Source organism: Polyodon spathula, chromosome 8, assembly GCF_017654505.1.
Source record: "Polyodon spathula isolate WHYD16114869_AA chromosome 8, ASM1765450v1, whole genome shotgun sequence".
Lineage (NCBI taxonomy): Eukaryota > Metazoa > Chordata > Actinopteri > Acipenseriformes > Polyodontidae > Polyodon > Polyodon spathula.
In genome coordinates, this window is record NC_054541.1 from 46,178,946 (window position 1) to 46,196,236 (window position 17,291).

The following is a 17,291-nucleotide window of genomic DNA, read 5'->3' on the forward strand; positions in this document are numbered from 1 at the left end:
GCAGGCATAATAAGGAGATTTTGTTAATGTATTTATTTAATTGTTCTTTGTAGGATAGCCAAACTAAGATGCCTGACCTTAACTGCTGCCCAGTGAGGTCCTGCTTGTTTCTGTTTATTTATTTTTTATTTTTTTACAGTTGGGTGGGACCTGGGCTCAAGGATGTAAAGCCAGTTCTGACTGTGGGAACTGAGTCAGTCAGTGGCTGGTGGAATGGCTTTATAAATAGGGCTTTTAAAACTCCCTGTCCTCAGCTCTAACCACCAGTGCCACATGCCAAAGAAAACCCAGCAAGTGAGTATTTTAACCCAAGCCTTCCCACTGATGTTTGATGTAACTTTGGTATACTTAAAGGGATATGTTTAGTTATCAGGAACTGGTGTTTTTAAATATAGTACTATACTATTACAGGGATGGAAATGTCATATTGCATAGCAGTTTCATGCATTCTAGGTTTTACTACGAGGTGGTTTAGCCACAGTGTATAGGTAACAAGCTCAAGTATGTCTGATTACATTTTTTTATAAAACCCTGATGGATCAAATCGCTATGCAATGGGAGTTTTATTTCCATCTCTGTATTAGAATACAAAGGTTAGCACTTATATGTTGAAAATACATCCATGTATTTATTTTAACAGTAAAATACAACCAACTACAATATACAATATGCACTGCAAAAAAAATGAACATACTGTATATATGAACATATCAGGCTTAAGGATAGGGAGGTTGGGGAGTAGTCTACTCTAATAAATAAAAAGTAAAAACAATACAACTTTGACAAGGGGAGCTTGCTAATTACGACACTACCACAGAGCAAGGGGATGAACCATAATCAGCTAAACAGGTATAAGATTATATAGATATATTATATATAGATATATAATATATATATATATATATATATATATATATATATATATATATATATATATATATATATATATATATATATATATATATATATATATATATATATATATTGTAGCAGGGAGAGATCTGTGCTGACTCTGCTGGCGTGTTCACAGTGCTGCAGGAAGAGGGCGGCAATCGCCCAACAACCGCCTGTGAGTCATGGCAGTGACACGGGGAGGTGGGAAAGTGGGTGTGTGGACTTTCCCCCTCTCTGAATGGCTGAGAGGCGAGTCTTGGGTGATTGTTGGTCCTATAAAGTAACGCTCTGCTGTCTCCTCAGGTCTGCCCACTTAGACGCACCGAGAGTGCGGAAGCTCTGATTCAGGACCGGGAATCAGGCGAAACAAAGAGTGTTTCACAGCGAGACAGAGAGAGCGGGGAACCCTTGGGCAGACCCTGGCGTATTGTAAAAGAGCAAGCTAGTTAGCCTACAGAGTAGGACGGTGATCCGGGTCGTGCGGGTAGCGGCGACCGGGATAACGCTGCCGAGTGCAGCACCTTTTATTTGTAGTTTTATTACTGTTTTATTTTCCATTGTTCTTTTTGCCTTCTGTTTTCATTATTATTTCTTTGAGCACCTGCGAGTGCACTTGCTGTTCGCGTACCAGCTGTGGTATTTCCGTTGTGCTGTCTATCATCGTTGATAGGCAGCCCACGGTCAACAGTGCCCTCGGCCGGAAAAAGTAAGAACTGTCAAAAATAAAACTGGGCACCTATGTGGTGTTTTCAATTACACCTGTCTGTCTCCTAGTCAGTGAATTACCCACACCCCTATATATATATATATATATATATATATATATATATATATATATATATATATATATATATATATATATATATATATATATATATATATATATATATATATATAGTACTGTATAAAAAACGAATTGTGCAAACTCAAAATAAGACAACAGATTGACTACAGATTGTCAATCCATTCCATTCTATCAAAAGATTAAAACAGGCTCAAAGAAGCAGTATCAATTATAATCAAGTAGAATTAGAAACAAAGACAGACAGTCTTCTCTGCTCTCTGCAATGCCAGCATTAATAGAAAATGACTGGTAGAACGCAAAACTCTGGTCACTGCCAGCCTCGGAGCTCACAGGTTTATGAAGCGTATTGTAACAATCAACAGGCCCGATACAGACCCAAATAACACAAACCTTCAACACCTGACACGACACACCTGTACAATGTTCCACAGGCTGTGCATTGTGGGCCTTGGTAGTAGGTCACGCTCATTGTACAACTGCAGTGTACGGTGATGACACGAGAGGTTATACTCATGGTCCTGATAAAACTCTCTCTTGTGACCTTTACCCAGACCTTAAAACCAGCCAACTGTTACCTGTATTCCGGCTGTCAAGTGTCGTTACCTACCAGATATCTCCTCCAGGCACTGTTTGGCAGTCTTGTTGTAATACTGATCCGCTTTCGTGGGGCTGACACAGCAGTCAGCAGGGCCAACGGCGGTACAATCGTTTTCAGAGTAGGTTCTGAAAGAAAGTCACAAAACAAAAGCTTTACATCTGCAACAATGTCTTCAGAGCAGAAGGTTAACAATGGTCACCAGTTTTAAGGGTTAAGCTGAAGGAAAATGTAGACATGGTGGATAAAACCACTTCTCCTTTAAGATGATAATCTTTACCTTTGATTCCAATGTGGATTCGTGTGCAGGTAGTCATTGTGTGTATTAAATGCTTTTCTAAGAGAAAGTTGCAGATTTCCATTTCTACACATTTCTGGCTGGCTGTGGCTTAATGCTGCAAGTGCAGAAAATTATAATACCATGTGTACAAAATGTAAAATAAAAATTCTTATCTGCACATTTGTTTATAGCAGAAAATCCCCAACCTGCTGTAATATGGGAGATAGCTCTGTGAACTCTACTACAGAACAGTCCACAGGCACCTGTCTATTTGCAGATAAATATTCAAATTTATTTTGTGGAGGATGTTCTATAAAATGGACAAGTCTGCACTATTATGAAGCTTTGGAAAATTGACCGTGCAGTAAGTAAAACAGTGGACTTCCTCAATGCCAAAAATCTCGATACAATGAAATGTGTCACAAACAAAGACTGTTGTATAAAGAGGTCATATCATCACAGGTTATAAACATTATATTTTGAACCCCTTAAGCAAAACGTTTCATCGTATTTGAGGTCATTAATGTTCACAGTACAGTGGTGCACAAACACACAATATGAAGCTTGACACTTCCTTTTATTAGTCTTTGACATTTATAGGTGTCAAAGATGTAATTTCCTCTCCCACGAAAAGACGGAAATAAAAAAAAGCCATCAAACAAAGCCGAGCTGCTTGAATTTTTGCGCCAGGAGTGGCATAAAGTCACCCAACATCAATGTGAAAGACTGGTGGAGAGCATGCCAAGACGCATGAAAGCTGTGCTTGAAAATTAGGGTTATTCCACCAAATATTGATTTCTGAACTCTTCCTAAGTTAAAACATTAGTATTGTGTTGTTTAAAAATGAATATGAACTTATTTTCTTTGCATTATTCGAGGCCTGACAACACTGCATCTTTTTTGTTATTTTGACCAGTTGTCATTTTCCGCAAATAAATGCTCTAAATGACAATATTTCTATTTGGAATTTGGGAGGAATGTTGTCAGTAGTTTATAGAATAAAACAAAAATGTTCATTTTACCCAAACACATACCTATAAATAGTAAAACCAGAGAAACTGAAAATTTTGCAGTGGTCTCTTAATTTTTTCCAGAGCTGTATATATATATATATATATATATATATATATATATATATATATATATATATATATATATATATATATATATATATATATATATATATATACACACATTATATATATATATATATATATATATATATTTATTTATATATACAGCTCTGGAAAAAATTGAGACCACTGCAAAATTATCAGTTATATGGGCAAACTTGTAAGACATTTAATTACTGAATATGTGAACCTTCATGACACATTGACACTGGTTAGATAATTCATATAGGGAAAACAAAACATGTGAGTCTCTTGTTTTTAATGTTGTCTTAAGCCACATAAAAACAGTATATACAGTATGATAAACGAGGCACATACAGTATGCACGTTCTATAAGGGTAGCATATTGGGATAAGGAGAAGTGCTTTAAAAAACTGTATATTAAGTTTCTTAAATGCAGATTTATTTTTACTAAGCTAACGAATGCAATGTACACTGTAAGCAGGACGCAGCTGATTGTGTGCATGTGGTGGAGAATTTGACTCCAAATGTTCAGACGGGAAAATAGAGATGCTCTCCCTGCACAATAAGAGTTTAATTACTTTGATACCATTTCCCCAGCAGACTAATAACCCATTAACTGAATAACAGAATCAAAACAGAATAAAAGTGACGGCGTTAAAGCCTGCACAGTGTAAGCCTGAGCGCAGTTAATGTAACGTAGTTAATATATAAACCCAGAATCTTTTAGCTTTTAAGAGTTTACTCCTCAAACAGGAGAAGATGTTATGTAGGTTTAAAAACAAATAAATAAAAGCAATTCACAATTCATTTCTTCAGGCAGCATGCACTCAAGGCCCATGATGCTTAATCAATGGTGTGCAATTTTGCTAAGCCTGATTGGCAGGTCATGGAATAAAAAGTCTAATTGCTACTGGAATGACACTACATTGTAAAGCAGCAGCAGTTCTCTTTCCTAAGGGAGGGAGTTAACAGTTTCTCCTGGAGTGGGGGGTTGACTGTGATTATCAGAGACTGTGTGCAAGCGACAATGTATTAAATGCTACATACTGTAGCCTTGCTTACTCTGCTGTGTATGGCAAGTGAAACAGCATTTTATCTCAAGCTCTCTGACTGAACAACTTGTACAATTACCATTCAAAACAATGTCAGTAAAAAGGCTTCTCTGGTATCTTCATCATCATCATCATCATCATCATCATCCCTAACTTTAAAAACTCAGTCTTTCATTTTGAGGTAAAACAACAAGAAGCCAAGGCTCTGCTCCACAATGCTTAAACCCATTGGAAGGTTTATGAATGAAGGTAAACATGAAATTAACTATGGACCAGGCCATGTTCCATGTTTTAACAATATTGAATGTTTTTGTTTAGATACAATACGTGCCACAAGTAATAACAGGAGATCCGATTACCTATAGCAGGCTCAGAAGGTACGTGACAACAGTTTGTTATCCTGCTATCAACAGAAATTAGTTATTCAGCAGTTACTCTGTTCAAGTGCAACCAACCACTAACAACTCTCTTTTGCAAAGTTACTGTGGTTAATTGTTCACCATATTTCCTTCTTTCCCATACATCTCTGCACATGCTTTATCTTTCACCATTCTCTGCCAAGTTACCTTAGCAACGCTACTTATACCAAAGCCACCTCCAGCAAACTAGTTTACCATGACATGTTCACTACAGCATTAGTTACTTAACAGCTGTCTTCTTTGATTTATTAAATTACACATTTGAGTTTTATAGGCATGAAACTGTCAGGTGGTTGTTAAAGAAACCAACAGAACAGTTAAGAATATCAAATTTGATTAAATCCATCATAACAGGCTATAGCACCTACAGTATCTATGCATTCACCATTTTACCTCGTACTGCTGTGTGTTCCTTGCTGGTCTGACGTCACCATTAAAGCCAGCTGGTCACAGGCCCCCTCTCAAATGGAAGACATTTTCTTCAGTGAGGGGGTCAATATGTTTGATTCAGAACCGACCACCATTTCTTATTTTTGTTTGTTTTAAATAGTCAGACAGAGTTTACTGACCTTTTGTTTCTGAAGAACAAAAACTAAAACTTTAAAGCTGTAGATACAACCAAGGTGTCACTTTTGGGGAAAATATTGTGAAACGTGTCACAGTGATGCTGGTGTATCACTGAGTAGAGGATATTCATTGTACCAAATCTCTTTAGAACAGGGGTTTTCAATCTTTTTAAGCTGCATACCCCTTTCTAAAAAATGTAGTCCAACGTGTACCCCCATCTGAGAGAGTCATAATAAAATAAAAACAGAAAAAATGGTCTGTATAATAACATAATACAAGAAAACAAACAAACCTTGACATGTGTGATGGATACAATTATAAGTTACTGCATTATAACAGAAAAAAATCTATTATATTTACTTTTGGATAAAAATAGTCCTTCAAACAGGTTTTTAGTTGCAGGAATCAACATTTTATTGTAATTACTAATTAAAATCAACGTAACCTCTGTGCTAGCCTCAATCACTCAGAAATGACATAGGACTATTCCTTGATAGCAAATGGCCATCATGTATTTTTTATTGATAATACAATTACAGAAAAACAGGCAAAGAAAAGTTCACTATCCACACATCTCTACATTTGACCTTATTATGAAAAAATGTTATTGGTATTTTTAAATTCTTGGTGACTAAAACGTACAGGACTGATGCAAATAATTTTTTATTTTTTTTTTCAAGGTTAAACGATGGCCTGTGTTACACAGAACACTAAAAATAAAATGTCAAATATACAATTTTCATTGGTTTTGTGTATTTGCTATACTTTAACATATTGATATAGTTTGGAAAATGCTACTTACCAAAACTCTATTACATAATAATTACCTTTATTCTGATTCCGGTGGGGTTTCCTTAATGCAAGATGTATTGTAGGCATATATACAGTGCTGTATAAAATCACATACACTATACATATATTTTTTTATCACGCCGTTATAGGCCTACTGGCGAAATGGCCAAGAGACAGTTGGTGCTTAACACATACTCTATTATTTTGGCTGTGAATTTTAGCATTTTTTGTCATTTCACATACTTTATAATGTTAGCAAATAGATTAGTTTATAGCAGATGAATTTCACAGTATTTTTAAGCACAAATATAACAGCCTACATTTCAACAGTCACTGCCGAAGCTGATCGCTTATTCTTCCAGAAGTAATGGTTGGGTGTAACGGGGATACAAGGTTGTATTTGTGCTGGGCCATGTTGTTAACAAGCCTGGTATTGTTGCCCAGGCTTTACTGTGAAACTGACTGTAACCAGGGAGGGTGTGCGTGCATCCTACTGGACTGGAGAGTAATGCGGCACAAGAGTTTAATTATGAAAACGCAAGTGTAAACAAACAAGTAAAGAAGATTAACCTGTCGTCAGACATGTCATGTTAGTACAGAATGCATAAATTTACTGCGTATTGGTATTGCATCTGGTCTGGGAAGGGGGGCACATGGACGTGTTAAGAGCAATTCAGTGGGACATTTTTTATTTCAGGGGGACATTGGGGCAATGGCGCGGCCTAGCGCGAACACTGGTACTGTAAATTTCCTGCAAACACATTACCAGAACAGGTGTGTTTTGTGTGGATCCGGAACTGAAATATTAAGGCCGGCTGTATGCTACTACAGTGACTCAAGGTCCTATGGCTTTGCTTTTTTATTTATTTATCTACCACTTAAATCACAAAACTTGTTTGTAGGCCACCCCCAATGCATTGATTTGTAATCAAGTTGTCAACACTCTTCTTAGGATCAGTTTATTCTAATTGAAGGCAACACTTCTCCTCCACACAGCAGTAGCTGATTTCCTATTAGCAGGCCTCTTGTAAACAGGGCAGAACACACAGTAAAGGGGATGACACCAACTCCTGGTTAGTGGGTAATAGCATGACGCTTCATTCCCAGCAGTGATTGGCCAGATGTCAGCATATGGTTTTTTTAAAATAAAACTGGTAAAGCAGTTATTATCATAATACATTGCTTGTGACTTGAAAGAAATGCTGGAACAATAATATGTAAACAAATTCGTTCTACCACAAGTTACATGACGTGGCTACTCAGGCTGTAAAGGGAGGCAATGTACTGAACCATATTTGCCAGATCTGATTGCTTTTTGTTTCTCTAAATATCAAATATAGCCACCTTGGGTTTAAAAAAAAAAAAAAAAAAAAAAAAAAGACGAAAATACTGTTCCTTGTTATTTGGTTTCTTCTGATTACACATTAACATTTTCTGTCTTGTAGATTCCCAGAAGGCCCTTCTGCAACCGTACCTTAACTCTTAACCAAGCTGGGCATGTCAACTCTTTGATAATCACAGCGAGCCAGAAAAATAAAATAAAAAACCTACACACATTCTTGGACATAAAAGGTTAAGTAATCAATTTTGAGCAACGTAAAGATCATGCTATGTTTTTCATTCTTTATTCTTTTTGTTGTTTTGTGTTTTTACCAATAGCATATGAGTGGAAAGTTACATCACAGTGAACTCTAGAATGCACTAATAAATTGTCATGTGCAGCGGTTTATGTCACACCATTTATTGTACAAGGTTAAAAAAAGCCTCCTATTTACTAATGGTTTTGTTAATTGTGTAATGCATCATTACATTTAATTTTAGTAAATGTATAAATCATTTCGGTCAGTTGCCTTGTGTAATCCATGTGTAATCATGAAACCTGTTTTTATCGAAAGAAAAAAAACAATGGGTATGTAATTTAATTCTGTTTTTTGAAAAGCCCCTGTTAATTGTAAAAAAAAAAAAAAAAATAGAAAACAGCTGAGAAATATATAAAGCTGTTTAAACCCTCTTTTCTTTGTTTCTTCTGCGTTCTCTTTTCAAAATTATATGCTAAAGTAAACATTCCAATATTGTTTGGCAGTATTAGCAATATACTATTTAACAGAATAGCACTTTCAAATACTTCAGCTTACCTGTACATAAAAGGAGCAACTGTAGCCGTGTTGGGGTGGTTGTATTGCTGCTGCTGTGGGAGCTGGACAATGCCGTATCCCCCCAACTGTCCACATGCCATCACCATGGCAGCCGAAAGTGCGGAAGTGCTTGTTGATGAAACCATGCTGGTCCTTCTCCCCTCCGCTGAAGCCAGGCTGCCTGGGGTCCTGCCATCAGCTGGGGATTTCTGAACATAGAGGCTCTGGTTCCCTTTTCCCGTCCTTGATTTCTCCGTATCTTTGGCGCCCATGCTGGTAGCACTGCCTGCTGTCTTTCCCGTGGGTGCAGCCACTTTCAATCCAGGTTTTGGTATTCCACTTGAAGCAAGGAGGGAGTTTTCCTTCTTGACTGCAGAGGCCTTCCCTCCCTTTGGGATGAGGCTGGCGATTTTTGAGGTTTTCTTTGCAGGTTCTACAGGCAGTTCTTTCTCCTCTTTGCTTGGTGTGCCAGCCTTCCCTTTGCTCTTACTCTTATCCTCTTTATCCTTAGGTTGGGGTAGAGACTTCTTATTGCTCAGTGTTTTGCTGCCAGTTTTCGAAGGTGGTGTTGTCACCTTGGTCGGCTGCTTGGAGCTGCTACCTGTAGAGCCCCCACTATTCAGACCGCTGCTGAGACCATCCGTCTCCCCGCACTCTGATAAAGCACTGTCTTCCCTCTCACCTCCCTCCCCGCTGGGCCCCGAGCTGGGGGACAGGGTTGGCCTGGAAGCAGTCCTGCTGTTGATCAGTTTGAATTTCTCCAGCATGGATTTCTGTCCAGTGTTTGAGGCCTTGGCTGCCTCAGCAATGGGTGGTTTGAGCCGGTCTGAGGCAGGGGGTGGTGAGGTTGCTGGGCTGGGCTGCTTCACGGACAGCATGGGGGACGTGGCTGTGTGTTTCATGTTCATGGATTTGCTCCGCCAAGGCTTGCTGGCACTGGGAGAGGGGATGGCAGAGGCCTGCTGCTGCCCGGTGCTGGTGGGGGTTTGGATGTTCCCATTCATGCCTCCTGGCTGTGGAAGTCCTTTCACTGATTCTGAAAGAAATGAGTAAAAGAAAGTTACTTAACATAGTAGCTAAGGTCACTATCGCATTTTAAGTTTATTGATCAGATGTCCGGTAAAGACTAAAGTTCTATGCCATTGTGAACCACTGCTGCATCTCTGCATTAAAATAAAAAGTTATTTCTACAACATAGTAACTAAAATAGTGGCATATCAACCCAAGTTACATGTGAGTATAATAAAATGTTAGCAATATTTTGATATACAAGGAAATATAATAAAGACAGCATGTAACTTTGCCTTGCTACTACAAAAACAAATCATAAAAAAATAAACAGTATGTGGGATGCCATCCGTCAAGAGGCTGGGTTGTGCATCCTGCTGGTATTAATGTCATCTCTACGATGGAACCCAAATAGTGCCCATAATAAAACACATTGAATGGTGACAGCCACGTCGAGTGCCACCGACAGCCCAGTTTGATTGCTCAGATGTGGATGGGATTTCCACAATCACATTAAAAATGTACCCGACGTCTTTACAAGCAACCCCAAGTTGTATCAAATGGCTTTTTGAGTGAAATAAACATCCACAATAGCACTGTTCTTTCGTTCCTTTAAAATGAAACAAAACATGTAACCTTTGATTATAAGGAAGGAACTCGCTCACCTCCTCCATGGCTGTGTTTCAGAGCTCTGATGCAATAATATAAATCTACTTAGTGTTAAGGCTGGTATAAGGACCTGGTCCCTCTAGGAAAAAATATGCAAAGTAAATCTATTAGTTCCCCCACGGGACTATGGACTTATTAAAATTGTATGACTTCAATCCTCTTGCTTTTGTTTCACATGACAGTTGCTCCACTCAGACAAGCTTCTGTGTTAAATGTCCACAAATTGCAACAGACATTTCCAAATTTGCAAAAGTTGTAGAACATGGAGAAAGAAATCACAAGCAAATTCTATTTCCTTTCAAGAGCTGAAGATAGATAGAGATAGATTGAGATAGATAGAGAGATAGATAGATAGAGGTTGCTAATTATGTAGCAACATTTAGATATCTGATCCATGAGTGAAGTTCTTATAAATTGTGAATTATGTACTTCATCCTAGATGTGGAAGGCCAGTATAATTTGTATCTTTCTGTATGTATGTTTGATGTTTATATGAAGGCTTGTTCAGCAAAATAATAGGTGACCCCATTGTTTTAAATATTATTAGAACTAAAATTATAAAACAAAACTTAGAGTATACATCAATGAGATAAAAATAATTAAGCAAGGAATGAACTTTCAATAAGGAGCAATGCAACTGTGTACACAGTACTTTAAATAAATGTAGACAATCATTTGTAATCATTTAAATTTGCAAAGATATTTCTCATGGAATAGATTAAATGAAACTTGTAAAATAGAAACATTGTCCCCTATTCTTTACCATACTTCTACATGCTTATAGTAGAGAAAACTGGATGATCAATGCTTTGTTATTAAAACTGTGTCCTCATGTAACAAAGTGCCCGCCCCTGTGTATATTATCTGTTATGTGTTGCGTGTGGTGTGTTTAAATGTTGGTGTATAGACATTGGTACACGGGATATAAACGGGTCTGTGTAACACGAATGTTTAAAAATGTATATGTGTATTTAGGCACGAGGATTGCACAGCACTTCACGTGCAAGTAAAATGTAGTAATATGTGAGCACGGGGAATTGCACTTTATTAATTCACGTGCTGGGATTCAAGTGAATAATTAATTGGTAATTGAATCCCAGCACAATAGTATATATAGATGCACGTTGTCACATACTGTGGTTGGGTGTTCGGTGAGCGGAGAACGGGATTGGAGACGGAGGAAATAAGTAAAGTAGTAATAATAATAACAAAGTATCTGCTCACCGTGTTTGTCAGTGTCTGTCCGTGCACTGTTTTGTTAAGTTTAGTCTGTTTTCATTTGTCTATTTATTTTGGGGCGTAGAGTGCCGTGTCCTGTGTTTTTCGTGTTTGTGTAAACCTTTTATTTTGTATTAAACCGGCGCCAACAGGCGTCTTCATCACTTCATTTCATCCGTCCTGTGTTTTGTGTATTGCATTACTTTCCTGGTTCTGACGCCGCCCACTTCGGCCGTCTCTGTGACACGTGGTGTCCTGCGTGGGATTTAACAGCGCCTCCAAGCGTCAGACCAGGAGAGGTTTTTTTTTGTGTGGGAGAAAAAAAAAAAAAAAAAAAAAAAGGGGGCGTCTTTGGATTACAAAAAAAAAAAAAAAAAAAAAGAAAGAAATGGGGAGAAGCAGGAAAGAGGATAAAGAGGTGAGGGACAGGGAGGAGGAGTGCCGCCTAAGGGCCAGACATCCCCGGCGATGTAACCAGTCCTTGCCGGGGTGCCTCCTCTGCAACCAGGACCATCTCTTTGCCAATTGTCCCTTCCGCTGCCCCTACCAGGAGGGAGAGGAGGAACTGCCACAGAAGAGGAAGGCAGAGGTCCCACAGCTGTCTCCACAGCCGCACCAGTCTCCTGCAAGGGAGGAAGAGCCGCACCAGTCCCCTGCAAGTGAGGGAGAGCCGCACCAGTCCCCTGTATCAAGGGGAGACTACACACCGCTCCCACCTCCACCACCAGGAGACTACACGCCGCTCCTACCTCCATGGGCAGGAGCAGAGCAGCAGGAGCTGCCTCTGCCTCCGCCACCTCCACCGGCAGGAGCAGAGCAGCAGGAGCTGCCTCTGCCTCCGCCACCTCCACCGGCAGGCGCAGAGCAGCAGGAGCTGCCTCTGCCTCCGCCACCTCCACCGGCAGGCGCAGAGCAGCAGGAGCTGCCTCTGCCTCCGCCACCTCCACCGGCAGGGGGAGAGCAGCAGGAGCTGCCTCTGCCTCCGCCACCTCCACCGGCAGGGGGAGAGCAGCAGGAGCTGCCTCTGCCTCCGCCACCTCCACCGGCAGGAGCAGAGCAGCAGGAGCTGCCTCTGCCTCCGCCACCTCCACCGGCAGGCTCCAGGAGCTGCCCCAGAGCAGCCTGCTCATGCCTCTGGGTCCCCTGTCCACCAGCAGAGGGTGAATGCCTGCTGGGTCCCTGTCCACCAGCAGAGGGTGAATGCCTGCTGGGTCCCTGTCCACCAGCAGAGGGTGAATGCCTGCTGGTATCACTTCCCTGTCCACCAGCAGAGGGTGAATGCCTGCTGGGTCCCTGTCCACCAGCAGAGGGTGAATGCCTGCTGGGTCCCTGTCCACCAGCAGAGGGTGAATGCCTGCTGGGTCCCTGTCCACCAGCAGAGGGTGAATGCCTGCTGGGGTCCCTGTCCACCAGCAGAGGGTGAATGCCTGCTGGTATCACTTCCCCCACCAGCAGAGGATGAATGCCTGCTGGTATCACTTCCCCCACCATCACGAGGAGAGGAGCTGGAGCTTCCTCTGCCTCCACCTCCATCAGGGGGAGAGGAGCAGGAGCTGCCTCTCCCTGCACCACAAGGGCCAGGACTAGATGCTGGCGGTCCTCAGCAGCCCTTGCATAGGCTGCTGAGGGAAGCACGGGGAAGAACCTCCCGGCTGCAGTGGCCGAAAAGAGGGCCAACACCCGCACCCCAGCTTGTCCTGACTTGCCAAGGAGCCTCGCTTCGCCCAAGGATGCCAGCCTCGCTTCGCCCAAGGATGCCAGCCTCGCTTCGCCCAAGGATGCCAGCCTCGCTTCGCCCAAGGATGCCAGCCGCTCTGCATCGCCTGGGGTTGCCCGCCGCTCTGCATCGCCTGGGGTTGCCCGCCGCTCCGCATGCCCGCAGCCGGAAGTACTGTGGCCGCCGCTCTGCACGAAGGGGAGCTGCCGGCCACGAAGAAGGGGGAGGAGGTCTGGAGACCGCCAACCCCAGCAGCAGTTTCGCTGCCGGAGGAGGGGGAGGAGGTCTGGAGACCGCCAACCCCAGCAGCAGTTTCTCCGCCGGAGATCGTGGGGGAGGTCCGGAGACCTGCTCCCTCTGCAGTTTCTTCCCTGCAGGAAGAACGGTGGTTGAAGCCCCACCAAGGGGAGCTGCCGGCGCCGAAGGAGGGGGAAGGTCAGGAGACCACACCCCAAGCAGCCTTTCCGCTGCTAGGACTACCCTGGCAGGAGAATGCTACCCTGCTGACAGCATTACGACCTGTGGGCCCCTGGAAGCCTCTGGTCCTGGCCAAGGACTTTGGGCGGGACTTTTGGGCTTTTAAGGGGGGAGGTGGCCATTGAGGCCATGTGTGCTTTGCACAGGAGGGGGTATATGTAACAAAGTGCCCGCCCCTGTGTATATTATCTGTTATGTGTTGCGTGTGGTGTGTTTAAATGTTGGTGTATAGACATTGGTACACGGGATATAAACGGGTCTGTGTAACACGAATGTTTAAAAATGTATATGTGTATTTAGGCACGAGGATTGCACAGCACTTCACGTGCAAGTAAAATGTAGTAATATGTGAGCACAGGGAATTGCACTTTATTAATTCACGTGCTGGGATTCAAGTGAATAATTAATTGGTAATTGAATCCCAGCACAATAGTATATATAGATGCACGTTGTCACATACTTGGTTGGGTGTTCGGTGAGCGGAGAACGGGATTGGAGACGGAGGAAATAAGTAAAGTAGTAATAATAATAACAAAGTATCTGCTCACCGTGTTTGTCAGTGTCTGTCCGTGCACCGTTTTGTTAAGTTTAGTCTGTTTTCGTTTGTCTATTTATTTTGGGCGTAGAGTGCCGTGTCCTGTGTTTTTCGTGTTTGTGTAAACCTTTTATTTTGTATTAAACCGGCGCCAACAGGCGTCTTCATCACTTCATTTCATCCGTCCTGTGTTTTGTGTATTGCATTACTTTCCTGGTTCTGACGCCGCCCACTTCGGCCGTCTCTGTGACACCTCACTACAAGCATCAGCGCTGTGGCATCTTTGGCATGGACCTGCAGAGCAGACTGCTTGCTAACCAGATCTTTATTTTACTGTCTGTGATGAGATTACAAGCAGCTAGAACACACATTTATGAATCCAGCGAGGCAGAAAATGAACTGCACTCAGAGCAATCTTTAAATATTGATGCCTTCCAAATAGCAGTTTGGAAATGATTTACCCTGGGTGCTTATCTCAGTGGCCTGTATACTGTTCATTAGTATATATTTATACTCATCTATACAACCGCCTTACACTAAAGGATCAAACAACAAAAATAATTCACGGAAAAAACAGTAAGCACGCTCTGTCTCTTATCCCAGCCTTACGTTATTGTTATAAATGTTGTCTGATGCACTGTTCTCTAATCTTTTTTGGCTGAATTTTATTTAAAGACAATCCTACCAATTAATTCCCTTTTCACTGCTCCCCATATCCTTGTGTACTTCATTTCTACTAAATGTTCTTCCCATCGAAAATTTAAATAAAAGTGGAAATACTTTGGTCTGTACCTATTACAGCTCCAAATTATTTTTATAATGTATTTATTTATTTTTTCCAATTATCTATTTTCAGTGATGGTTTCAAAGAAATTAGAAGTTCAACTGAGCAATGATAAGGGTGGTAGTGAAATGCATTATAAAGCTATTTCAGGGGCAAAAACAAATGACTGCAGGTTTTATTTCTTCTAATACTTAATACGATCAAATGTATTATATATTAACTGCATCTTATCATACAAAAAATAAGCATTGAGTTTCTCAGTATCACAGCACAGTAGTTAAAAATGACCATCAGCGTAGTTTAACTGCAATAAAAGGCACAGTAACTATACTGAAACTTCAGTGAACTTGTCTTCCTACAAAACGTGCTCCTGTTTGGGAGACAGGAGCATGAATGGGCTCATTTTTGGATTGGCACAGTTACTGCACAGACTTATGTTAGTTGCATTGGCAAAACTGGATGAATTAGTTGGGTCGGCTGGAGGGCATCCACCAAATATTGGTGGCCGTGCCAAGCTGGCATAGCATTCAGGTACACGTCATAAATGGGAGGCATACACTGTCTTGTACTTTCTTTCTGCCTGTAAAATAAATAGCAAAAACTCAAATTTTCCCTTCAGATTTTACCTAGCTTTTTTTTCCCCCCACAAACAGTCATACTGCTGTCAAAAATCACAAATGAAAACAATAATAAACTGGGTAAACCATCAACCTAGATTTGTTGAATGCCTCGTTTCAAACCTCCCAGGTGTATTATTTAAAGCAGAACAGAGCGGTGACTGTATACGAGCAGCCTCTGAATCCAATATGCATTGAAAGCAATTTATTTAATACAGTCAATCATGTCAGGTACCACAACCAAAATGAAAAAAAACATTCTAACCATGTAGCCATTATCTCCACCAGTCAAATAAATCTAACGTGTTAATAATAATAACCCAAATATATCCCGCACAAGCGTGTATACAAGTTATGTTTAACAAGAACACAGCAATATAAAATAAAACAGAAATGTGAATTAACAATATTGCATTGGGATATGAATTGGATGGGGTATCTAACAAGGTCTTTGGAGATTATAGCCACTGTAAAATAATGTGTCCATTGACTGGATTACAGGACACTAACACACTTTTACAAATAGGGCAATAAAAGGCTGACATTATAAACTGCCATGTTTGTAATGTGCAGTGAACCAGTTTTATGAGTCTGACCCATGGAGTCAGAAAGGAAGCTGTTAATTGGAATCCTAGGAATGCCTATTTAGTAACTATTCAAAATCACTTCAGCAGTTACAGTACGTCACTTCTAAAAACTTACCATGGTACTCTGTGTTTACCACAGTTTATAGTTCATCATTTGATTTCCTTTTTCAAAAATGGATTATACACAGGTATAAAGGCTACAAGCAGCCTTTATACCTATCTGTCTGTCTCAAGCGATACAGTCATTAGATTTCCATAGTAACAATTTAACAAAACTCATTCCATCTGGTGAAAATAAAATGTCAATTCAGCTATGCAGAGAGGCCTTTATATGTATTCTAGGAAGCATAACTTACCCACTCGACTTAAACTCGCAGAGTATGCTACAATTCTGAACAAAAATAAAATTTCTGAAAGTCCTCATCTCCACCTACCAATATTAGCTAATGAATACTGAAAACTAGAGCGCATGTTTGTCAGGGAGTGTGACAGAAATACAATGAGTTCTGGTGATAAATCTACCTCCCGACCTGTGAGGGTGCTAAAGAACGAGAGGAGAAGTATCTGGAAGGGCTGGCCTGACAGTTCGTTTCCGGGACTGGGAAGTGGGTCAGCCTGGAAAGAAGTGAGACTCTGTTGTAAGACCATATTGACTTGAAAGGTAAACGAGGGGCAGCTGCAAGTAATAAGGCAGCTGCAACCATTTACCTAGATATCATGCAGGATTACATATAGGGGCCACGGTAACGCTGATCTTTCCCTTTGTTTGGGTTAAACGATCGGATAGAGAGAAGGATTGAGAGAGGAGCTCTCAGTGTGGGTAAAAGGATACGTGTTGTGTGTTATTGTGTTTGTCCTGTTAATTGTCTGTTCTTCACTTGTAGACAGTTAAAGCACACCTCCGGAGCTGTCGACTAGGGTCAGCACTGTTCAGAGCAACACTGCACTATCGTCATGAATGACCCGTGTGTTCACTCAGCACCAGCACGACTGCACTCACCCAGGACTGGTGACCGTGTGTTTGTTTTTGTTCGGGACTGTGC

General features: G+C 41.1%; 1 protein-coding gene across 9 annotated transcripts in view; it reads right to left on the reverse strand.

The window, feature by feature from the left end:
* LOC121320039 (neuron navigator 3-like) overlaps positions 1 to 17,291 on the reverse strand; it is a 158,833-nt gene that overhangs the window by 58,126 nt on the left and 83,416 nt on the right. For all 9 annotated transcript variants that reach the window (XM_041258174.1, XM_041258170.1, XM_041258173.1 and 6 more), the window contains 2 exons: positions 8,637 to 9,672; positions 2,307 to 2,422 (listed from right to left, as the gene is read on the reverse strand). In XM_041258174.1, coding sequence (XP_041114108.1) covers positions 2,307 to 2,422; positions 8,637 to 9,672 — 1,152 coding nt within the window. The remainder of the gene's footprint in view (positions 1 to 2,306; positions 2,423 to 8,636; positions 9,673 to 17,291) is intronic.